Source organism: Manis javanica, chromosome 10, assembly GCF_040802235.1.
Source record: "Manis javanica isolate MJ-LG chromosome 10, MJ_LKY, whole genome shotgun sequence".
NCBI lineage: Eukaryota > Metazoa > Chordata > Mammalia > Pholidota > Manidae > Manis > Manis javanica.
Genome location: NC_133165.1, coordinates 7,664,699 through 7,689,441, shown reverse-complemented (window position 1 = coordinate 7,689,441; position 24,743 = coordinate 7,664,699). Strand labels below are relative to the sequence as shown.

General features: G+C 46.6%; 1 protein-coding gene across 1 annotated transcript in view; it reads left to right on the top strand.

Annotated features, from left to right (window-relative positions):
• Positions 1-24,301, top strand: part of GRIN2A (glutamate ionotropic receptor NMDA type subunit 2A) — a 349,136-nt gene extending 324,835 nt beyond the window's left edge. The window contains exons 13-14 of the mRNA XM_037020713.2: positions 10,235-10,473; positions 16,901-24,301. Of these exons, the coding sequence (XP_036876608.2) occupies positions 10,235-10,473; positions 16,901-18,697 (2,036 nt within the window). The 3' untranslated portion in view covers positions 18,698-24,301. The remainder of the gene's footprint in view (positions 1-10,234; positions 10,474-16,900) is intronic.
• The last annotated feature ends 442 nt before the right edge of the window (positions 24,302-24,743 follow it).

Here is a 24,743-nt window from a genome sequence, read left to right as displayed (position 1 = left end):
GCTGGTATTCTATTGCACAAGTGGACTGCGATTTATACATCTGCTGTTGATGGACATTTGCTTCTTTTTCTCATTTGTGTGTGCTTTGAGCTTTCTTGCCCATTTTTGGTGCATGCAGGCACTTAATTATCTGGAAATACACATAGGAATGAAATTGCTGGGTCATGGAGGGTGCATATTCTCCACTGTGGTAGGTACTCTCCGTTTTCAGTAGAGGTACAATCAGCGGACATTCCCACATGCAGTGCACCTGGTTCCTCTAATAGCTGAGTGCCCGTTCACTGAACTCTAGGCATGTTCATCAGTGGCTGCATGTTTGGGGGGTGTTGTGTGGTCATAGCCAACAGTTTAAAGACCCAAATTCCTTCTCCAACTTCCTTATCTTGGGGCCTCAGCTGTGTCACCAGTAGAGTGTGGTGTCTGCCCCCCATAGTTTCCCGAGTTGGAATCCAGATCTAACTGCTCCCCCTTTCTCATGGTTCTCCCACTCACCCCTGGCTATGGTCTCACCCCCATCTGGTACTTCTGGCTTGGGATTAGGGAGGGGAGGCCAGGGGAGCACCGTCACCCTGAAGGGGAAGGGGCTGTCATCACAGAGAGACCTGAGAGCTCTCTTAAGTCATCACCCAGCACTCCAATCCCTCCACCACCTGGGGGCAAAGAGAGGCTGGTCTTCTGGCTTCAGTAATGGATGGACTGCGGGCACATACGGAGTCCTGCCCATAAAGGTCCCATTTTTCCCATTCTGTTTTTCCTTCTCTCTCCTTCCCCCTTTCCTCAATCCTTGTCTTTCCTTTCTACCCCTTCTCTTTCTCCTTCACGCCACAACCAAGTCTGGAGTGCACATTAAGCTGCCTGCCCTGTCCTAGGCAATGGGAAATGCAGGTAAAATGGACAATGCATGTGATCCCTTTGCAATAGAATGTTACAGCCACAGAAAGCTTGTTGACCACAATAAAAAAGGGCATGATAAGTAATGATGTCATTGTACTTGCTGAAAAAAGGAAGGTATTTCTTGGCATGGGATGTGAGATTATCATGTCCTTCCCTTTTTATCCTTACCTCTCCATCTTTTTACATTTTATGTCTCTTAAGACACAAGGACCCCTTTGGGATATTAAAACGTCCTTGCACTCTTACACAATGAGTCATAGGATTTGGAGGCCAACTGACGGAGAAAATACACAATGTCAAAAAGTCACTCTGATTTCACCTACGCTCAGGAGGGCATATGCCTTTCAAGTCATAGCATCTTGACCATCGATGGTGTGGGAGGCAAATTGGTTAAGCAAACTCCAGAAGTGCTTGGCATATGTGGGATGTCCTGGATTTCTTGTGATTCTTCTGTAAATCTTACCCCCAGAAAATTACTTCTCACCCACTCCACCCTCTGGTGGAAAACTGTGACTGCGTGCATTGTTTGATGGCATTGCCCAGTCCTCTCTCCACTTTTTCCTCTTTATTCTTCAAGAGACACAGGTTGGGGACCTGTGCGCATAAAATCCCCCAACTCCAAGTTGCATAGTTGATCATGCGGACTGTGAAATCCCAGCCAGATGGCGACAACGGCAGTGAATTCTGCAGCACTTGAGCTCCATCCACGCAGCAGAGACCTCAGTCGGGAGGTGGTGGTAAAACATTTATGCCAAAAGACAGCCCGTCTCTGCATCCAACTGGGTACATTTAAGCCTAGCCCCATTTTTATTTCAGTTTTGTGACTTCTCAGCATTATACAGAAATGGAATATTCTGACATTTAAATAAGGGATATTTATCTTCCAGTTTAGTCTATTTGTGTCCAGAATGTTATACTATGCCCACCCCCGGTGCCACCAGCACTGAAGGTATTTTTTTCTCTCTATCCAATTTTTCAGTGGCCCTCAAAGATTATGATTACAGAGTCCTAGGCTCTGATATGCTATTCTTTCCTGATCCAAGGTCAGCTGGCTTTGAGCAAGAGCATAGAATTAATGAAGGTAGGCACCAAGGTCGGTAATCGGAGGGTCTGGCTGACCTTACTCTGTGTGAGGACCACAGACTACATCCCAGATCTGACCAGCACTTCCTTCCAGCTGGGCAAGGAGAAGGCTTGGCCTCCACCCTGCAGATGCCAAGCTGTCCTCACCCCCAGGACTGCCATTCAGAGATCACAGTGACCGAATCTGTTCTCATCAAGAATGAGCCTGCTGATGGTGATGCCCTAGATTTTCTACAAAGAAAGTTGTTTCTTTGCCATTTCCAATTCCATTTGGGCTTCTGAGAAACCCTGAGTGCCCAGTCCCTGGGCAAGACATGAAAGGGGATTGAAATGGGGTCAGTTCCCCTCTCGGTGTTCACAACAAACCCTGATGGGATCAGCAGCATCCTGACGTCTTTCAGCTGTAGATGGAAGTTGGCTCCCTGTGGGGAACCACTGGGCTCTACTGCTAGGGCCTTTGAATGGACCTTGCTCGCCCCAAGAGTCAGCCTTGATTTCTGGGTTTCAGAAACTATTCCTGACCCCTTCGCCTGGGGTTTCACAGATTCTTTCCTCTCTTGTGCTCTTGGTGATTGTCAGATCAGTGGATCACAAGCTAGTCAAGGAGAGGAGCCTTGTGTCACCTACAGTCAATGCAGTTTTGTGTACCATCCACTACCCCTTGGGGGGATCCACTACCCCTGCACCAGGGAGTGGGGGCATAGGAGGACTAAGACAAGGTCCCCACCCTGAGTCAATTCACCTCCCGATGGGAAGGACTTAGAAACAAGTGGTAATTATACAGTAGCATGACAGATTCTTTACTGATGAGATACCCAAGATGTCGAGGAAGGAGAAATCGCAGCCTTATAACCACACGCCTGGGTAGTCACGGAAGACTTCCTGGAGATGGAGACCTCTGATATCTCAGAGACAGCCACTGCCAGGTTTTAAACACAATACCATGCAGCTGGTATCCAGATTAAATTATTATGGGTGACGGGGATATTGATGACAATTTACATGGATCCTTCTCAGCAATTTCTTACAAGTGGTGTATCCCAATTACTACATATCCTGAGAGCATGAGAGTTTAATCTACATGTCCTGCCTTCCTCTGAGACCCAGCCAGGACTCTAACAGTGACTGTGCCACTGGAATAGAATTTTCTGGTGACCTACCTCCGTACATAGCACTGCTGTGCAGATCTGCCATCCCCCACCCCCCCTGTAATAGCCTGCCTTACTTACATTGTATGTCGAAGACAGTGGGTTTCCATGGACAGCAACTGAGAACTTCGGGTCCACCAAGCATACAGCTGTCACCACCATTCCCAGGCTACCACAAGGTACTCAATTTTCCTTCAAAGTCCTTCGAATAACTTAGCATGAAAGCTGAGTTCTTTGTAACCAACTTCTACCCTTCAGGCCCCTCCTTAGATCGTATCATCCTTCCCCCAAATTCTGAACCACCCTCTGATCTCGAAACACTCTGTGAATCTTCCTGCCTCCAGCCCTGTGCAAATTCAATGTTCTCATCTTGTCAAAATTACTGGTTTGCATGACTGTCTCTCCCACAAGACTCTGGGCTTGTAGAGGCCAGGCACTGTATTCTTCATCTCTGTATGAGATGCCCACCCCATGCTAAGCACTTTAGAAATGTTCTATTTCCAAAGAATAAATGATTGGGGGAATGAATGAGGGAGGGAGTAAGCAAAAACAAATGAAGTCCTCAAGGAATCAAAAAGCATTCGCTTCCCTGAAGTAGAGCTACACAGAACATCAGACCCAGCTTCTCAAAACCACACAGTGTTTGCATCCATTCCCCCACTGCTGAGGGCCAGGTGCTCTGGCCAGAAACCAAGGAAACAAAAAAACAAAACATGTAAATGTGTCCCTGCAGGGGTATCTGTGTGGGCAGATTTTAGAAGATGTATGTATTTCAGCAAATTCCCAGGCCTGGGACAAAGCCTAAATGGTACAGGCTCAAAATGGAATTTTTACAACCGACCTCAGGGAAGAAATGCTCAGGAAGACTGAAGTCTAGTCACCTTGTAGGTGATAAAATCCTTTCCTGAAGCTCTCAGACAGTCTTACAGAATAGAATGAAATCTAATCTGAAAGCAACTGCAGTCCCTCTGGAAGTACAGAGAACGAGTCTGCAGGCAAATAAGGAGGTGATTTCTCTACTTTGGACATAGCAGAATCTTCTTACAGAGCTAACCTTTCTGTCTTGACGTGCATTCTTGACTCAGACGCCACAGATTGGAAGGGCTGGGATCGGGTATGTGATCCACCTGTCCCCGGCTGCCATGGCTTCGGGCAGGGAGTGATCATATGTCAGCAATACTACCCTGCAGTGTGTGCAGGCGCTGTATGCATGCATCCACTCAATTCCAGCAAAGCTCCTAGGAGGTAACTGCGGTTGTGCTCCATTTGGTAGATGTTAGAGAGACTGAACAAGATTCTTAACCTCTCTGTGCCTCATCTGTAAAATGGATGTATAAACGTACCAGCCACATTATGTTGATACAAGGGCTACATGGGTTAATTTTTGAAAATTATAGTACAATGTCTGAAGCGGAATGCAATTTGTGTAACTTTGTTCAATAAATGAATGGCGAAAGAGATAAATGAGTGGCTGAGTGGGTGGGTAGGTAAGTTGAGTACCTGGACCAAGATCAAACCGATAGTTAAGTGTTGAAGGTGGGAGTTGAATGCTACCAGGGGGTATCCCACCTCTAGTGGCTGGCAGGGCCTCACAGGATCATTCAACATGGTCCCCAAGCCCTTCAAGGAAGGGCGCTCCCTCTTGGAGTTCATGCTGGTGTTTTTCTGCCCCAAACATTCTTGTGATGTGCTGGATAGCACCTTCTTGAATTTTCATTCATTCCCTTTTGCAAATCTGAGACCCATGCCTTACTTGTAAGTGAGTGGACCGATAACATGAGAGACTCCATATCCATGGGCCCGCACAATCTGCACCCTTTCTGTGCAGGGTTTGGTCTGACCGACTTTGTACGTTCCATGTAGCCTCTCACAGAGTCATCCAAGCAGCTAATGGAAGCAAATCACAGACATACGCACAGTACTGTCTCAACTGTTCTTGCCTATTGCCTTTGAGGTTTTATATCTTTCTGGCTCCTGCCTCTTGAAGTCCCATCAGTCTGTCTATTAAAGGTAATGCAGGGAAGGGAGGGAGCTGTGTCGTCTTGCTCTGCTTGCTGGAGTTACAGCATTCCTTGGGATGGCATGGCACTCAGAGGTTGGCAGAGACACCTGTGGCTAGCAACATCCCCAGAGACAGAGGAAGACCTTTTAAATGGGCATGACTTTCGCGGTGCAAAGGCATTCTCCAGTGCTCACGAGCTTCCTGTGGTTAGCAGCAGAAGCAGAGAGGGAGAGGGATTTCAGCATCTTGCAGGGGCCCGTCCTCTCCAGTGGATTCAGGGCGACTGTATGCACCCGGCTGCAAACCCAAAGCTGCCCGGCCTTCCTCTGCTCCCAGGAGAGCACAAATGAGTCTGCCTTGGAAAAGAGAGTTCATTGTCCCATCGGCCAGCTCCAGTTCTCCAGATCACGCCGACAAAGATCATGGCCTCTTTGCAATGGGAGAGACTGGCGGTGGGATAAGCATCCCGAGCTGCTCCCTGGAACAATGACCTTCACCACTTCCCCGAGCTCAGGGCTGGCATGCTTCTGGTCCTCTGCTCTCCGGCCACAGCAAGTTTCCTCTGTCTGTAAGACATAAAATGCGGCCAGCGGATCCAAACATTTTGGCAAAGCTGCCTAATGTAAGCCTGAGGATGTAAGGAAAGGAACAGAGACAAAAAATAAGGTTTCAATGCTTACAAAGTGCTGCAGGCCATGAGAAATATCAAAATCATAAAACATGGTCCCTGATCGCCCTCAAGGAGATTACAGTATACTTGAGTAAATTAAAAACGAAATAAGAAAGTATTTGAACTACTGTTCTGTACACCAGTAGAAGGCCATGGGGCAGGAAATGAATAACTATAAAATGATTGGAACGGGCTGTAATTGGTACTGAGAAATGTGTATTTGCTGTCCTTCCGGGAGGTGGGTCTGGTTTACCATGTTGACTAAGCAAAGAGGTGCTGTTTGGACAAAGGGCAGAGGGATAATCTTTATATTTACATCCCGAAAGGAATCAGGACAATGATTCTTAGGCCCACACGGCCGAGCTACGGGCAGACGAGCCTGGCTGTCTTTGGGGCAGCTGAGATGCACTGAGAGTTTAACGGAGCGTGGTGAGAAGACCCGTTATTGTGTTCTCACAAACTCCAAAGGGAAGGGGAGTCAGCCACACTTGTAAGGGACTGCGTTGGTGTCTCCTGAGAAGACGAAGCAGTAAAGTAAATGTTGAGGCACGCAGCGGGCAGAGGAGCTTGGACGAGTCGGTGGTGGTGTTGGGGGGCCATGGGATGACATTACAGGGTCTCCCGCAGTATGTGTGGCAGTGGACACACCAGAGGGTGTTAGGAGGAAAAGCACCGACCTTAGCATAGCCTTTCCCAACACTCAGCCTGCGTCACTGACTGGCCACACCCTTCCTTGTGGGTGGAGAACTTACAAAGGGATATATATGTCCTGTTTTTCTCTCCCATAAATATGTGTGCTTTAAAAGGCTAGTTGCAAAAGTTTTACATGTGTATCTGGCCGTGGTACAATGGGAAACTAAGCTGATGTAAGCCCCCTCCATGCCGCAAACACATCACAGTGCAGGCACCTGCAAAGTCAAGCAAAATAGGAATCTTAGGTGCCAGAAACAGAGAGGAATGGGGTATTCTCATGGTTCTTTTCTGCTGAGGTGCAGCAGCCTGAGAGGATCTAACAGTAGGGGTGGAGACCAGGGCTTTAACATCCACAGGGGGGCCCTGAACTGTGCAAAAAGGAAATGATACCACTGCATACATCTGAGATCTTCAATGAGTCAACTGGTCTGTGAAAAAAAACAGACCTGTCTTTTCTAGGAGACTAGAAAAAAAACCATCCATCAGAGCAAAGAAAGTATAAGGAGGCATCCATCTCTGAAGCTCTGAGCAAGAAAGTAAAGCCCCAACAAGTACGGAGGTCAAAATGTATGCCACTTAAGTGGTGTGGTAAATAAAGTACAGTTTTTTCCATATAAAACTGGTACATTGAAAGCCCCTGGAACCATAGCAGAAGCAAATCCAGAGCCCCACTGTAGGAGCATTTCCAAAACCCAGTGTGCCTGGGAGCTCTGCGGGGGGTGGGGGGTGGTTTAGGGGAAGAACAACTCTGCTGAAGATGAGCTCACAACCAAAGCTCACAAATATCACAAGGAAATAACCTACCATGAGAGTCAGCACACGCAACCAGCAGACGCCTGCGAATGCCAGCCTCTAAGGTGGCAGGGGGAGTAGGGGGCAGGCCAGAGAATAAGCTGAGAGACTGTAGGTTTAAAATTATTAAATGTATAAATGTCTTAAAAATCATAACAAAAGAGTGGGATATTATCATTAAAAAGAGAACATGGAGACTTTAAAAGAGCCAGATAGTCACAATTAAAATAAATCAAAATTAAAACATAAAGCTAATTACTAATGAAAGAATAAATTTAGAAGTGGAAAATAGATCTGTGGGCATCATCTCACTGCAGGACAGAGACATAAAGGAATGGAAAATTTTAAAATTAATAATCTAGAGGAGGGAGTGAGAAGGTCCAGAATATTTTAAACCAAATTTCCAGAAGGAAAAAAAGACAGGATTATCATATGTCATTAGGGAATTGAAGATTAAACAGTGTGTCACCACTACACACCTTATTAGCATGCCTGGAATCCCAAACACCAGCATCCCTGAGCAGCAAGGATGTGGACCAGTAGGAGCTCCCAGTCACTGCTGGTGGGACTGTAAAATGGCACAGCTCCTTGGGAAGACAGTTTGGCAGTTCCTACGGAGCTAAACATCGTTATACTGCACAATCCAGCAAGCGTGATCCTAGGTACATACCCAAATGGGTTGAGAACTTCTGTCCACACAAAATCCTGCATGTGGATGTTTACAGCAGCTTTATTCATAATTGTCAAGACGCAGAAGCAGCCAAGACACCGTTTAGTAGGTGAATGGATGCACAAACTGTACACCCATGCAGTGGAATATTATTCAGTGATAAAAAGAAATGACCTATCAAGCCATGAAAAGACATTGGAGGAACTTAAATGCATATCGTTAAGTGAAAGAATCCATTCTGAAAAGGCTACATCATACATGATCCAACTATCTGATGTTCTGGAAAAGACAAAACTATAGAGACAGTTCAAAGATCAGTGTTTGCCGGGGGTCGGGATGGAGGGTGGGGAGAGAGGAGTAGGTGGTGCACAGGGATTACAGAGCAGTGAAACTATTTGCACGGTACTCTAATACTGCACACACGACACTAAGCATTTGGCAAAACCCGCAGAACCGTACAACAAAGAATGAACCGTAATGTAAACTACGGACTTCAGTTAATGACAATGTGACAATGGGTGTTCATAAAATTGTAAAAAATGTGCTGCCCCAATGCCACGTGTTAACTGGGGAAACCAAGGGGGTGTGGGGAGGGAGCATATGGGAACACTCTGCTTTGTGCTCAGTTTTTCTGTAAACCTAAAACTACTCTAAAAAATAAAGTCTATTCATTTTTTTTTAAGCAGGATAGGAGAATTATTATTCAAAGCGACAATGGGTGAGATCTTTTCCAGAATTAAAGTTATGAGTCATCCCAATAAAGAATCACACTGGGTCCAGAGCGGAACAAATAAAACAAACCCACACCAAAGACAGAAATGAAATTCTCAGAAGCAGTCAGAGAGAACGTGTAGACCACGCAGAAAGGACGGGTAGCCAGCTTTTCAACGGCAATGTGGATCAGAAGAAAGCTCAGTAACATCCCAGAAGGTCAAGGAAAAATCATTGTCGACTTAGGTTTCTTTGTTCAGCCAAATCATTCAAGAGTGAGAACAAATGAAAAGCAACACACAGTAATTTCATAAAAGTTAAAAAAAAGAGCTCGCTATGAAAGGCACGGTGAAGATGAACCTCTTCAAAAGAGAAGCAAAAAAGCATTTGGAGTATTTCCTTCATTTTTCCCTGCCTGTCTCTTAGATCTTAGAGATTACATATATGTATATATGTGTGTGTGTGTATAACACACACGTGTACATATATACATACACAAGTATATATATAGTTATACTTTTCATTCAACTTTATATGCCTCTTCTTTGATTTCACTGTCCTTGAAGGACAATGTTTAAAGGCTGAATCATACTCTAAGTGCCATATAGTTTAGTGAAATGCTAGACAGTATAATTGCTAGAATTTAGATCAGAGAATTTCCTCCTAAATGGCAACTGGATAAAATGTGCATAAAAGAGAGACAAAATAATGCTAAGCATGCCTACTTTTTTTTGCCATTGAAAATCCGACTTCTCTAATTGCTGCTGAAGTGGGGAGGTGTTTAGTGTGCAAGGGGCCATTCAAAGCCCGTTAGATGTCTCCTCTTAATTAGCGCTCTGTGCCCTATGTTCACTGCTTGTGGGTGACTTTTTGGAAAAATTCTAAAGGAAAAGGAAAAAGAAATGAATATATTTGAGGACCATAATGTGCCAGGCTGGGCTGAGCATTTCTTTCATAGCAGTCCCATGAAGGCTACTCTCTATGAGAGCTTACTGTGAGCTGGGTGCTACATTTAGAAATTTTGCATAGGTGGGAACTACATTTAGAAATTTTGCATAGAACTCCAGGAAGTAGTGCTGTTATTATACCCACGTTGCAGACAGGATGATTAGGAGTTTTGCATAGAACTCCAGAAAGTAGTGCTGTTATTATACCCACGTTGCAGACAGGGTGACCGTGGCTCTGAAGTCACAGCTAGTAAGCGATGAAGTCGTTACTGGAATGCAAGTCTTTCCACTGTAGCATGCTGCCAGTTGATCCTGTGTCCTGCTCCAGGCTTGGGTGGGTTTTGGGGACATGGGTGGAGAAAAGCAGAGTGGGGAAGACATGATGATAATGACCAAAAGACCCCAAAACACAGGGACTGTGCTAAACTGTGTATTATCTCATTTCCCTCTCCTGCAGCAATGTTAAGTGGGTATTGTGACCACTACCTTCGCTCAGCAAGTGTGCAAATGCAAAGCAGGAGAGCTCAGGAACCAGCCTTAAGGCTACACGGCTGTAAGTCATGTGTGTCTGCCTCCAAGTGCACACGCTGCTCCTCATTGCCTGTGGGTCTTGTCTTCTGGTAGGTGAGATGGAGGAGCTGGAGACGCTGTGGCTCACGGGGATCTGCCACAACGAGAAGAATGAGGTGATGAGCAGCCAGCTGGACATCGACAACATGGCAGGCGTGTTCTACATGCTGGCGGCCGCCATGGCCCTCAGCCTCATCACCTTCATCTGGGAGCACCTCTTCTACTGGAAGCTGCGCTTCTGTTTCACGGGCGTGTGCTCCGACCGGCCAGGGCTGGTGTTCTCCATCAGCAGGGTCAGTACCCTGGCAGCTACTCCCTTCTGCAGCAGGCAGGCCCAGCAAAGCAGGGACTGTCAGAGAAGCAGGGGTTCTTGATTCCTGGGTTGGGGGTCCGCACGTCCTCCCCTCGCTCACTAACCCTTTCTGGGCTGGTCAGGAGCGCACCCAGATTCTGTGCAGTCATAAGCCAGGGGGTTGCATGAGACTGGAAGCCAGAGCAGGAAGGGAAATGGGTAAAGCAGGCTGGGCATGCATGAGAACAATAGCACAGAGGAGATGAACAGCAAGTGTCAAGGTGAGGGGATGGTACAGCATGCCGGGGGCTGCAACAGATCGCATGGCACTGCATGTAAAGGGTCAATCATCCTCACCTCCTGCTGAGTATTGTCTTCTAGGGCTACAGGGTCAATGTTATCAGGTCTTCTGAGTCTTAAAAGAGAGAGTAGTCATCTGATTTTACGTGAAACCTCCAGTATTTAAATGTCAGTAACTCGTTTAATTTGAAAAAACCCCAAAACACCATAAGGGCTAAACGAAGCCATCTGAGACCTCCATCCTCAGCTCTCAGATATGCTTTGTGGCATGACTAAAATTCCTGTGCAGGATACTCCACTGTGTGCATGCATTCCAGCAGAGCAAGCATGACAAAACATGGTCTACACACGCCGTGCTGTGTGCCGACCCATCTAACCACACACAGAGCGCTAGCTCAGTGCAACAGGGTCGGAAGCAAAACACAGACATGCAGAGCCATGAGGAAATGCGCACACATCAAACAAAGCAAAACGCACATTCAACCCATCACGAACTACAGCCCAGGGGGCACATGCTATTGCGAGCTCACGTGCAACATAAGAAAGCCTCCTTTCATGCCTCACAGAAAGGCATGTGTGTGTTGCCGTAAAGAGATGCATGTAATATATTTCATCAGTAATGACAACTCGTGGAAATGTTTGTATTTGTGGAGCACATACAGGGGCCAGACACCATGTAAGGACTCTATAGCCTTCATCTCATTTAACCTCCTCACCATCTCTATGAGGTGGGTATTAGTAAGTAGCCCCAGATTACTGATGGGAAAACACGAGTTAGGTGGTTAGAGAATCACCGAAGGCCCTCAGGCCTTCATGGAGCCAGGATCTGAGTCTAGACAGTGTGGTTCCAGCCAGAGCCCAGACTCTTGCATAAGCAAAAACGTCAGCTACAAGCACATACATACGGTATCACTCACTCATTTTCCCAACAGGGCATAACATTGGGTATGTATCAACTGGCAGTCCATCTGGCAGTCATCCATCCATCTCTCCATCCGTCTTCTATTTCTCTCATTTGCTCACTTGGGATTTTTTTTCCCCCTGAAAGAATCGAATGAATTAGGGTTTGAAACGTGGTGAAAAATACTTGTTCACAAACACCTAATTGAATATGCCAGTGTTTATTGGGAAAACTAATCACCTTAAAAGGAATTTGTGTATTCTTAGCATGTGGTGATTTTAAGAACTTGGGAGATTCAGAAGGTACACATTAGCTTGGTGAGGAAGATATATTTTCTCCATACAGTGGCACCCTAAAGTCGAGTTCTGTGCAAATACACATATCGTAAATAGCTTGACGGCATCTAAATGCACAGCTTGCTTAAAAATAATAACAGGCACGCGTATAACTAGGTGTTATGCCAACTTGAAGCTCATTCTCGCTGCCAGTCACTAAAGGCTTTCCATATCCAAATGATTGTGGATGGATTATCATGAGCAAATGCACACTTGCATTTTCTTGTAAATCCTGCTTGTTTGGGGGAAGAGTGTTTCCTCTGTCTGAGATGCTATTAAGGAAGCCAGGTTGATAGGACTGTCCTTATGAGATATGAACTAAGTCCCTCATTCTTGTTCCTAGCATCTCACAGGGCAGGAGTGGAGAGGGTCTCGGTGGGCAGGAGTGGAGAGGGACTCGGTACACAGGAGCAGGCACTAATGGACTAGAACTTGAACTTCAGCCTCCCCCCTGTGGTAGAAAGGGCCCTATGCCCTAGAGGACCACTGTAGGGACTTCTATGCCCCCTTGGGAACACCCAGCCTCCCTCACTCCCATATTCTTGAAGGCTGCAGGGCATCTTACTTGAGCACTGACCCTCCTTCTCCCCAGATAACATCTGTCTTTTAAAATAAGTGCAGCCTGGCACGTGTGAATAGAAAGATCTCATACTTAATATACTTTCATGACTCTTATGTATTAGGGGCACTCAGAATGGGCTCAGCCCTTGATTCTGGGTTGGTAAAAACAATATGTCCTTCCATTCTGGGCTAGCACACACCTCTGCAGTTTGTCTTACATGCACATTCACACAAATGCCACTTTACATGGACATTCTTACTCACCCAGTGCAGAGAACATGCGCTCTTCATTGTGTGCAAGCACTCATTTTCTTGAACAAACCAGCAGTGGGGGATTCCCAAGCAAAGAACCTACTTTCTTACACATGCAGGATCACAACTACACAATGAATTGTGCCTGGTGTGTCAATAAGGGTCCAGGTCATGTGCGTTCCCTCTATCATCACTAATCCTCACAACGGCTGGTGAGCCTGATGCGGTCACACCCATCCTGTGGATGGAAAAACTGAGGCCCCAAAGGTTAGAATGGGAGGCTTTTGTTTTCACCATGTTTCCTTGCAACAATAGGACTCATCTCACTTTACGAATCCTGCCAGAAAAGGGCGTGAAAGAGGCAACTTGTCTGTGTACGTAGGACTGGGTCCCAAGGTTCAGTCCATTTCTGCATTCAGGTTGCTTTCTAAGGGATGTTGATGCAGGCTGCTTGAGATTCACGTCCACCTCAGGGCAGGTGGTTTCTGCACGTAAGCCAGGTCTCTCTTGCCGGTTGAACATCCAGCCCATAGATTAAAGCCGTTGCCACACAGCAGATACACACTGTGCTCCCTGGGAGCTCTGCATCCCTCAGGACGCCCCTGGCAAAGGCGACACAAACACAGACCTGAGGTGCGGGCCCTCCTGGCACCTGGCCTGCCAAAGGGGACATCCGGAGCTCAGTGTAGTCATTTATTTAACATTAGAACCAAGATTCTCCCACAGCCAAGGCCTTTGTCTTCTGCGGCTTGCAGAAACGTGTCCCCTGGTCTGCAAGATGTGCTTCACTTTTGTTTTCTGTCCAAAATGCTTTCCTTCCCATGCAGAAGAAAATATTCACTGTTGCCAGCAAAACGAACTGCCTGGGTTGTCGCCTGAGACATGAGGCATGAGGGATGGAACAGTGCCTGCCTTCCCAGTGGGCGCAGACGAAGGGAGCAGGGGGACAGTGAAAGAAGCTTGTGGTCAGCCCACAGTTGGGACCCGGAGAGTATATATAAGTGAGGTGCTGCCTTAATCCATCCTAGCTGCCCTAACAAATACCACAGACTGTCGCGGGGGACAGGTGAACACCAGACATCTCTTCCCCACACTTCTGGAGTCTGGGACTCTGAGGTCGGATGCCAGTGTGGTCAGGGGAGGGTCCTCCTCTGCGTATAGGCTTCCCCCTGGGTCCCCACATGGTGGAAAGGGGTGACGGAGCTCTGTGAGGTCCCTTGTATAAGGACACTCAGCTCACCATGAGGGCTTCACCCTCATAACCTGAGCACCTCCCAGAGGGCCCACCTACTACTTTTAGGGTTAAGATTTCAACCCTATGAATTTGGGGGAGATACAAGCATTCAGGCCCCAGCAGACCCTTCAGGGATCAGGCTCAGCTCCAAGGAAGGAAGGAGGACAGTAGAGCCCAGGCCCTGTTGAGAATGTCTTGAGAGGTCAGGGGCCTTTGGGGAACAGAGCAAATTATCTGGAACAGCACGCTGAGTCACTGTGTTAATTTTGTCTGAGCCCACTGTGGGGCTGAGAGGTCATCTTATTTCCACAACCCATCAAGTGTAGCCAGAACCTCTGAATAATAGAATAATAGAAGAAAAGACAGAGAGAATTCTGCAGAGGGAGAGGAAAGAAGGGCAGGGTGGGTAAGACTGGGCAGCTGGGCCAGCTCACACTTACAGAGCCACGCCTGAGCTGGGTGCTTTCTGTGCATTATTTTATCTCACCCTCATACCCACCTCAAGAGTCTATGCTTCCCACTTTACAGATGTGGAAACTGAGGCTTAAAAAAGCCATTGAGGCTTATCCAAGGCCACAGAGCTAATAAAGGCTGGAGCTGGGACTCATGTCTGGTGGGCTCTAGCCTCGGACTTTCCCCATCATCCTGTAACAAGCAACCCCGTGCTCAGCAGCCCATCTGGAAGAATGCTGCCCTCAAAACCTGGTACCGCCTGGGTCCACCACACTGCCCTGGGAATTGCTTTAGCTGTTCCCTGCGAGTTGTGGGGAAACCAGGGATGAAGGAAAGCCATCAGCGGCCTCCTCCCTTTCCCCAAGACATAACTTAGGTCCTTGACCACTTCCGGGGGCCTCCTGCCAATAGAGACAGCCAGCGCATCTCAACGGCAGCAGCACATTGCTCTGGCAGCAAAGGGGTGGAAGGAGGTTCTCCAGATCTAGAGGGGGAGGAGGGGAGCTCACTAGAATAAAATTGCACATTTAGGAAAAGAGTTTTTTTAACTACTGTTTACATAATCCTAATAACAGGAAGAGAAGGCACAGATCTTGGCTGATCGAAACATCTAGGAGACACACAGATTTTTACCCATGGTAACAGAATCCCTCCAGGTCAGGGCATGAGATGATCATTATGTTACGAAACTGGGTATGGAGTGCTGAGGTTATCAAACAAGGCTCAGCAGCATCCCGTTGTGTGAAATGCACGTGTGTTTGTGTGATTCCCACAGCCAGCAGCCCTGGCAGCAGTGTGGAAGAGACCTAGCCTCCAGCAGGGTGAACAGCCAGCCACACACACAGCAAAAGGACAGTAAGGACAAGGCTTCAGGATGCGGGAAGGGACCCAGTGCCAGGCTTGGCTTCGAGGAGCCTTCGCCTTGCAGCCTGGGCTTGAGAGGGTCAGAGAAAGAGATGCTCCGACTCACAACCATAGGCTTTTCTGCCTTACTGTTCCTTGGAGGCTGGAGTAGAGATTGTCCCTAGGAAACTGCAAGAAAAATGCAACCGTGCAAACGGGTTGAGTCTGTTATAGTTCCATGAGCATCCGCACAGGTTAAATGAATCCCCATCATGGGGAATCAGCAGAGCTGCTGTTGTCAAGAGTCCACAGCTAATCACACACACTTGCCCCTAGTTTATGCCAATGTCCACAGCTCCACATTCGCCTCACAAACCCCCCTGGGCTGGCTCCCTGTCTGTCTTGGGATGACCCGGTCAAGTCGTGCAACCTTGACATAACTGTCCCTCTAGGTATGGCTGCCAGAATTTGGGGGCAGGACTGAGGGAAAAGGGGGACACCGATCCCAATGCTACTCATACCCTTTGCCTGTTATCGTAGCAGGAATCTGGAGCTCTTCCCTTGAGTGAGGGAAAAGTAAATGGCTATCTTTAATAATGGCATGGAAAACGAGAGACCTACAGGTGGGGGTGCTTCTATTTGAGCTGCACAGGACTCCCCAAGGCCCTCAGTTCCCTGGTGGCTGTCAGAGCAGCAGCATTATGGCATCAGGACTCTTCACAGTTCCAAGCAACTGAAACCCCATACTCTACATTGACCAGACACGCACGCACGCATGCACGCACGGGATATTTTAGGTGGGGTGAGAAGTCCAAAGGGTGACTGGAGGGGCTCAAAACATGTCTCTCTAGCACTCTGCTTCTTCCTACGGTGGCTTCACCCCCAGACTAACATCCCCACACGGTGGCAGGACGAGTCCCCTGTATCTGCTCGTTCTATCCCAGCACCTGTATCTGGCCTAGGAAATGACTGATCACCTGTGGATTGCATGCCTACCGGTAATCAGGAAGGGCTTTCTGACTGACTTGCTCAGGTCTCATGCCTTGGTTGGTGGCTTTGGTGTGTGGGTTGGGTAATTCCCCAAAACAACTATTAATAGGTAGTCCTTTGTGCCATTTTAGTTTGTGAATACCTCACACTCTGGGATCCACACTCCAAAGATGATCCTGGGAAATTTTAATAAAAGCATGAGTTGATGACTGGGGTATTGAGGTCACTTAAATATGCCCTTACATGTCAATTTGGAGTCACTGAGACCTTTATAGTTACAGTTATATTATTATATATATGGCTAGAGTTGATAAGTTTTCTCAAACTCCGTGTGTGACTGTTTGCAAAAGGGTCATGTCATTAATCTTGAGACAGACAAGATAAATCTGGTGCTTTGTCTCATACATTTAAGAAACATTATCAGGATTCATGTGGGATTTCACTATTTCTCCAGGGCTCCTAAAAGGCAGACCTCTGTCACCCTGGCAGGTAAAGTTCAGGTGTGAAGTGGCTTCGTGTCCTCGCTGCCGCTGATGGTGTTTTATGTGGCTTCCCACAGGGCATTTACAGCTGCATTCATGGGGTGCACATTGAGGAAAAGAAGTCCCCAGACTTCAGCCTGAGCGGATCCCAGAGCAACATGCTCAAGCTCCTCCGGTCGGCCAAAAACATTTCCACCATGTCCAACATGAATTCCTCAAGAATGGATTCCCCCAAGAGAGCTGCTGACTTCATCCAAAGAGGCTCCCTGATCATGGACATGGTCTCAGATAAGGGAAATTTGATCTATCCAGACAACAGATCCTTTCAGGGGAAAGACAGCATCTTTGGGGACAACATGAGTGAACTGCAAACCTTTGTGGCCAACAGGCACAAGGATAATCTCAACAACTATGTGTTCCAGGGACAGCACCCTCTTACCCTCAACGAGTCCAACCCTAACACAGTGGAGGTGGCTGTGAGCACAGAATCTAAAGGGACCTCCAGGTCCCGGCAGCTCTGGAAGAAATCGATGGACTCTCTACGCCAAGATTCACTGACCCAGAACCCAGTCTCCCAGAGGGATGAGGCGACGGCGGAGAATAGGACGCGCTCTCTAAAGACTCCGAGGTACCTTCCCGAAGAGGTGGCCCCCTCGGACGTCTCAGAGACTTCAAGTCGAGCCACGTGCCACAGGGAACCTGGCAACAACAAGAACCACAAAACCAAGGACAACTTCAAAAGGTCAGTGGCCTCGAAGTACCCCAAGGACTGCAGTGAGGTCGAGCGCTCCTATCTGAAAACCAAAGCAGGCTCCCCCAGGGACAAGATCTACACCATTGACGGTGAGAAGGAGCCCACCTTCCACTTAGATCCTCCCCAATTCATCGAAAACATAGCCCTTCCCAAGAATGTGGACTTCCCAGATGCCTACCAGGACCACAGCGAGAGCTTCCGCAAGGGCGACCCCACGCTGTCAGCGAGCCGGAAGGCCCAGCACGACAGCGACGGGCTGCCCAGCAACGACCAGTATAAACTCTACTCCAAGCACTACACCTTGAAAGACAAGAGCTCCCCACACAGCGAGGGCAGCGACCGCTACCGGCAGAACTCCACGCACTGCAGAAGCTGCCTGTCCAACCTGCCCACCTACTCAGGCCACTTCACAATGAGGTCCCCCTTCAAGTGCGATGCCTGCCTGCGGATGGGGAACCTTTACGACATCGACGAGGACCAGATGCTTCAGGAGACAGGGAACCCAGCTGCCCAGGAGGAGGTGTACCAGCAGGACTGGGCAGAGCACAACGCCCTCCAGTTCCAAAAGAACAAGCTAAGGATAAGCCGTCAGCATTCGTATGATAACATTCTCGACAAACCCAGGGAGACAGACCTTAGCAGGCCCTCTCGGAGCATAAGCCTCAAGGACAGGGAACGGCTTCTGGAGGGAAATTTGTATGGGAGTCTGTTTAGCGTCCCCTCAAGCAAACTTTTGGGGAACAAAAGCTCCCTTTTCCCCCAGGGTCTGGAGGACAGCAAACGGAGCCAGTCTCTCTTGCCGGACCATACCTCTGATAACCCTTTCCTGCACTCCTACGGGGACGACCAACGTTTAGTCATTGGGAGATGCCCCTCAGACCCTTACAAACACTCGTTGCCATCCCAGGCAGTGAATGACAGCTATCTTCGATCGTCCTTGAGGTCAACGGCATCATACTGTTCCCGGGACAGTCGAGGCCACAACGATGTGTATATTTCGGAGCATGTTATGCCTTATGCTGCAAATAAGAACAATATGTACTCTACCCCCAGGGTCTTGAATTCCTGCAGCAATAGACGTGTGTACAAGAAAATGCCTAGTATTGAATCCGATGTTTAAAACCTTCCATTACAGATCTATCTCTAGTGAAACATAGGTAAATGGCCAACTTTCTGGAGGGTAAATGTTGAATGCCCAATAGTGCCCTGCAAAGAGGAAGAAGATTGAGGAAGGTATTTTTTGTTGTTATTGGTTGTTTCGCACGTGGCTCCATGCCATAGTCTTCCGCTCAAGGGATCTTGTGAGGTGTGTGTTGAGCACGGCAGATACCAGATAGGTGAGTCCTTAACCAAAAATACATAAATAAATAAAAGGGCAAGTCTCCTGGATGTGCCCACTTAGGTATGTTGGCAATAATGATGCATCGGATGCCAGTGGTGATGTTATGATTTCCTATATTCCAAATTCCATTAAGACCAGTCCACCATGTGATCTCCTCATCAGAAACGCCTAACAGATTTCTCTAACACAGAACAAGCAATATGGTGTGCATGTAAATCTGACACAGAGAAAAATAAATCAGTTATGAATGCACCTACTCCGTAGCAAGACTGACATGTGCAAGAGATTAGGAGATTTGGTTTTGTAACCATTTCAGCTTTGTTGTTATGCCTTCCATCCCAGCCCAGGCCCACCCCGGGAACTCCAGGCTCCCCCCCAAAGAATAACAAATCAGTGTGATCCTGGTAACTATGCTACCTTCACTGTAGTCCATTTCCAAGACACATCCAGAACAAAAGGCCGGAAGGCCCCCCCCAGGCAGAGAGCTACAAAACCTCTTTGGATGTTGATCTGTGTGTTTCACAGACACTCTCTCACCCTCCGTGTCAATGGGCTTGTCCAGAGCTGCACAAACTAGCACATTTATGTCTTCAATATCTAGGTGTGGATCTTCTGTCTATGACACAGCGGCCATAGTTTATCCCGGAGACTCCTGTGTACGTAAGTTCGCATTTCCCCCTTCTGGTGATGACTCAGGGCTGTATAGTATCTGTTTCCCCTTCCCTCCCAGAGTAACCATAACTTGTTTAGTCCCCAAACAGCCATGGTGGCGTCTAATTAACTGTGTGTTGCTGTTCCAGAGGTGTCGTGTGGTGGCATGCACCAATAGCCACGTGTGTACTGTGATCTGCAGGAAGTGCAATGCCATCTGTCTGCTGAAGGCTAGCACGCATTTAGGTTGATTATCTTCCTTAATGTCATGAAATTCAGTTGGACACTCGTTTCCCCACCAGTCTCCTAAAATCCGAATCAGAACATGAGAGACACTCATGCATCTCCCATGAGCATCCTCCAAATTGTGGATAAGCTTCAGTGGGACAAGTGATTTCTCTCTTCTGAAATATTTGCTCAAACTGCCTCACTAGCACCAACAAAGATATCTGAAAAATTCCCCAAAGCATTTGTCATTTCCAGGTCACCTCCACTGTCCCATTCTTATTGTGCTCAAACCTGTGTATAGATGATCTAAATTGACACTCATTTAAAAAAGTTAGAGGAGTCCTGATGCATAGCAAAAAAAAATAAAGGTAGCTGTTACACTATGTTATCAGACCAGGATTTTCTAGTTTAAAAGTCAAATACTATAAAACCCACAAACAATATTGACTAAATGTTTTATATAGTTCTAATATAATAAGCAGTGAATTTAAGAACATCAGTATCCCTGAAATAACTAGCCATCAGTTTCTGCAGAGTACCTGCATGTTTGGTGACATACTGCAGGAACCCTGAGCTCATAGAAACTAGCCTGACCGTTTCCTGGTTTCCTCCTGCATTTTGCTTTGGGTTCCTGGAGAAGGGGACAGAGTGGCAGTTAAAAGTGATCCTGTTTCTTCCACTCACGGTGTGTTCTGTTTTGGTAGTGTTTTCCTGCAAGTGGGCAGGTGCCAAGAGTCATTCTCTTAGAGCTTGAGGATTCATTGAATGGCTCTATCTTTGGCAAAATGCATCCAACCTACATTTTATTGGTGAAAAGCAGTTGCAATAAATTTCAAGGTCAGTGGTTGAGAGGCAGAGGGAGGCAGTGGGTGGGAAGGTCACCCCCTCATCTTTGAGGGCGAAAGGCAGAAGGAGCTGACCAGGTCTGCTGACAAAGACACTTGAACGTTGCACTTTATTTCTTAATGTTGCACCTTTGCTGGCCCCAAACCCATCAATGGAGGGGCCTAGATTGGAGGGTCTGGAATAGTTTCTTTCCCTTCCATTGCATTCCAGACCCATATTCCCCCAGCCAGAGTCACCCCACTTGCTCACAAGACGGACATGTCCTAGCATGAAGGGAATTTAAAAGTCTCCCCAGACTACAGAGCAGTGTATACCATCAGTCCCAAGAGGACTTCTGTCTTCCTCTGGTGTCTTCAAGTCCCAGGGCTGCCAGCTGTGACACAGGTCTCCTAAGAGTGCGAATGACCTTTGAATGGCTTGCAAAGATCACAGGGTCGTCTGCTAACAATAGCATTATTTCCACTATTCACTCCACACTTCTCTAGATAAAGAAACTCCAAGATGTGGCTTCTAGTGGAACCAACACTTAACATAGTGAAAAAATATATACTTCCTTAAATACCCAAAATGTTTTTAAAAATAAATCATCACAATTGGATGCTATATAATGAATACAGAATTCCCTCGTCCACAAGTTCATTGACTTTGTAATGCCCCCAAACCCAAGAAAACTGGCCATCGATCAGGTGGTCAGTTTGCAAGTGAAGGATAATGATGGGGAGCTATTCGAAGGTAATTCAAGTCAGTTCAGTGCTTTGGGAAAAGAGTACCAGGAATATAACAACAAGCAGGGAACCCTTAAACTGTTACAGGGGTTCCTCAGAACATATCCCTGCCCTGAGATCTAAGCTTTGTTGATGTTAAGGACGCAGAACCTCTGACCCAAATGTGTACCTGAGTTCGACCTGCACAAGTCAGAGCTGGCATCCATAATACTTCACTGACTCTAATGGTTTCTCGAGAAGTCCCCAGCTGCTACGCCTGTATGCCCATGCTCATGTCTTTGTCCGTGGGTCACAGTACGCACATGCCCAGCTTGAACTAATCTGTGTAAGAAGAGAGCCTTCTAAGGCATGAATTCTATGCTGGAAGCCTTTGGGTCTCTGGAAAAGTTTTCCTTAGCAGGTTCTTAGGCTAATTCTGGTTTCCATGCTCTGACAAGGCAGGTCCCCGATGGGTCTATTTTTCTGCCAGGGAGGCTTGTGTGGGAGGGGCGGGATTATGATCTGCCCACCCACTCCTCTTTGCAAATCTCACTGCATTATTTTAGTTAGCTCCATGACTGCATGTCTCATGGGTTAAACCTAGTTTTCTCTTCCCTGTTTATGGAGCCTGAGAAGTTTTCATACTTAGTTTTCCTGATGTAAACAGTAAAATTCACCCACTGCAGCTAAGTGAGTCAAATCAATTTGCACTTATTTTCAGGGGAGAAAGAGAAAATTTACACCTTGCTTACAAGTGAAAGAGTTTCACTCAAGTGGGACTCCAGCCAAGGCAGTTAATTAGTCAAAAAATCAGGGCAGCCATATAGTCACATATTGTTTATGCTATTTGATATGTCTACCACCGATGTGTATTTAATATTCTGCATCCTTCTCAGGAAATGACAAATGCCCTGAATTCTTTGCAAATAGAATTTCTAATGAGAAAGGAAAAAGAGAGAAAGGTTGGTGTTAATTAAATGATGATTAAAAATTTATCTCCTTTAAACCTAAAAAGTGCAGCTTTAATAATCAGTTCTCATATAAACAAATACCTTGCTCTGAAGTCCCTTGCTGTTCGAGACCCAAATAAATACCAATTTGAGAAACCTAAACATCTTTCAGAAGAGTTGAATATATTTGTTAACTTTATGCATATCCCTGCAGTGTTGCTTTGTGCATAGCTGTTGTGCATGAATCCTTGAAAAGGGGACATGAGTTGTTTCTGAAATAGAGACTGTGTTAACCACAGTGATGGCAGACATAATTTGGCTTCAAGGGAAAAAACGTAAAACAAAACAAAACTGACTAGGTGGAAACAAAACTCATTAGTTGGTATTTTAATATGAGTTAAGGGTTCTGTGCAAAGGCAATGTTCATTCCAAAAGCAGTGTTTATTTTCGTTTGAGTCAAAATTAAACCTGTTGGGACACCCCCTCCTTTTTTGGTAAACAGGGTTGAAAGTGCTGAATGAGATGTTATGTGGGGTCTGTACTTGACATGTTCTCCCAAAATGCGTTTGCTGTTTCCCATTCAGTCCCTTCACATTGCACTGTGTTTATATCTAATTGTATCAGATGAGGTCAGCTTGCCACTTGATACAGATCGGCGATGATCAGATGCACTTATCCTGTGAATGCAAATGCTCGTGTACACATGTATATAATATACATGCTTGATTTCTACAATTCACACATAAGTGTATTATCCAAACAAAATTGTATATAATGTAAAGTTTATGTTAAAAGTTAGATGGTGGTGATGGTATTAACACATAGAAAAACCTATTCTGGTTATTGATGGAATGATATTTATGCGAAGAGGGCACTATTTTTTTTTTAAATCTCAGTTTTAGGGAGGATAACAGAGCTCAGGTGGGTTTTGGGTGTTGGTATTCTTCACCCATTCTTAAAAAAAATGTATCTGGGGTTAGGGGTGGAATATATTTTGCCGACATTTGCTTCTGAAGACAATGCTGATGCAGACATGTGTGATTCCTATAAACCCATCAAAGGGCGTTTTTCCTGTTTCGATCCCCCTTCTCCTCTTCCCCTACTTGTTCTTTCTGTGCCCAGAAGAACTCTGAGCATAGTGTCAGCTAAAGGTGCCTGCCCAGAGGGGTCTTAGAAAAAAAGAACTAGAGAGCTACACCAGGATTTGGGGAGAAGGGTGCGGCCATGGGAAAATTAAGAGAAATGAAGTTCTCCAAGATGTAATACTAAGTGTAAGACCATCACGTTGACAGTATCAGAGGCAAGACTAGAACCCAGGACTTCACGGTCCAAGTTCTAGCTTGGCTCCTTTCCAGGCTGACTCATGTCAGGTTTCCCTCAGGAGGGTTCTCCCTAGTGCCCTTATGATAAGAGCCAGAGAACCTCATAGAACTGACCCCCTTTTCTTTGCGTCTGCCTTATACAGACCCATGTGTCCCTCTTTGCATTTGGTTTCCCTTTTAGCCCCCCAACACTCCCTGCTTGCAGAATCCAAGGGAAGAGAAAACTTTTTTCAGGGCCCTGGGTCCTGAGATGCGTCGACCAGGATATAGTTGAAAACCTCAAACCAAAGATGAAAGCTGGCAATGACCGCTGAGATAATCTCCTAAACCAGGGACGAACGAAGGTGGTCGCTCATCGGCTGATAAAACTTGACTGAATGTCTGCTCTCCTTCTAAGACCAATTCCGGGTTGCGGAGATGCAAAGGGAATAGATGATATAGTCTCTTCCCACAAGTAGCTTATGGTTGAGACATTCAGTTCCCTAATACAAAAGATAACTGAGGACCCACACAGTGCAAATGCAGACTCAGTGTAAAACCTAGAAATGACAAAGTTCTCACGAGGAAATAAAAATGTGGCTGACTCCATGAGCACACCAACAAAACCCCCCTTCCCTAGATCTGTAAGTAGCTGGAGAATGTAGTTGGTGTACCTGGAGATACCCGTGGTTCTTTTAATAACCTTCAAAATTGGTCCTTGGGAAACCTAGGAGCTTCTAATAGCATCTAGGCAGGTGAACAAATCACATTTTTGCACCGGCAGGCTTGGACCTGGGTCTACTCAGGTCTCCACCCCTTGCAAAGCCATACCTCCTTCCAGCCTTGCTTTGTGATACGCCCTTCAAGAAAAGGTTGAAAGAAATCCTCAAAGGATTAGAAAACAGACCATGTTGTAAAAAGACTATTTCCTAAAAGTGTTGTTTGTTTGATTTTGGTTTTGACTTCTGATAGTTCAGGGTATAAATGTATCAGGGAAGGGGGTAGAGAGAATCCTTGTTGAGTCCCAAGTGCCTACTGTTGTGGCTGGCAAAAGAGAATGCATCAGGTTCCCTAGAGAGAAAAATGGGGCAAGGAGATGGCAAAAGGCATCAAGGGATATTTCAGGGAGCTGGCAGGTGGGGAG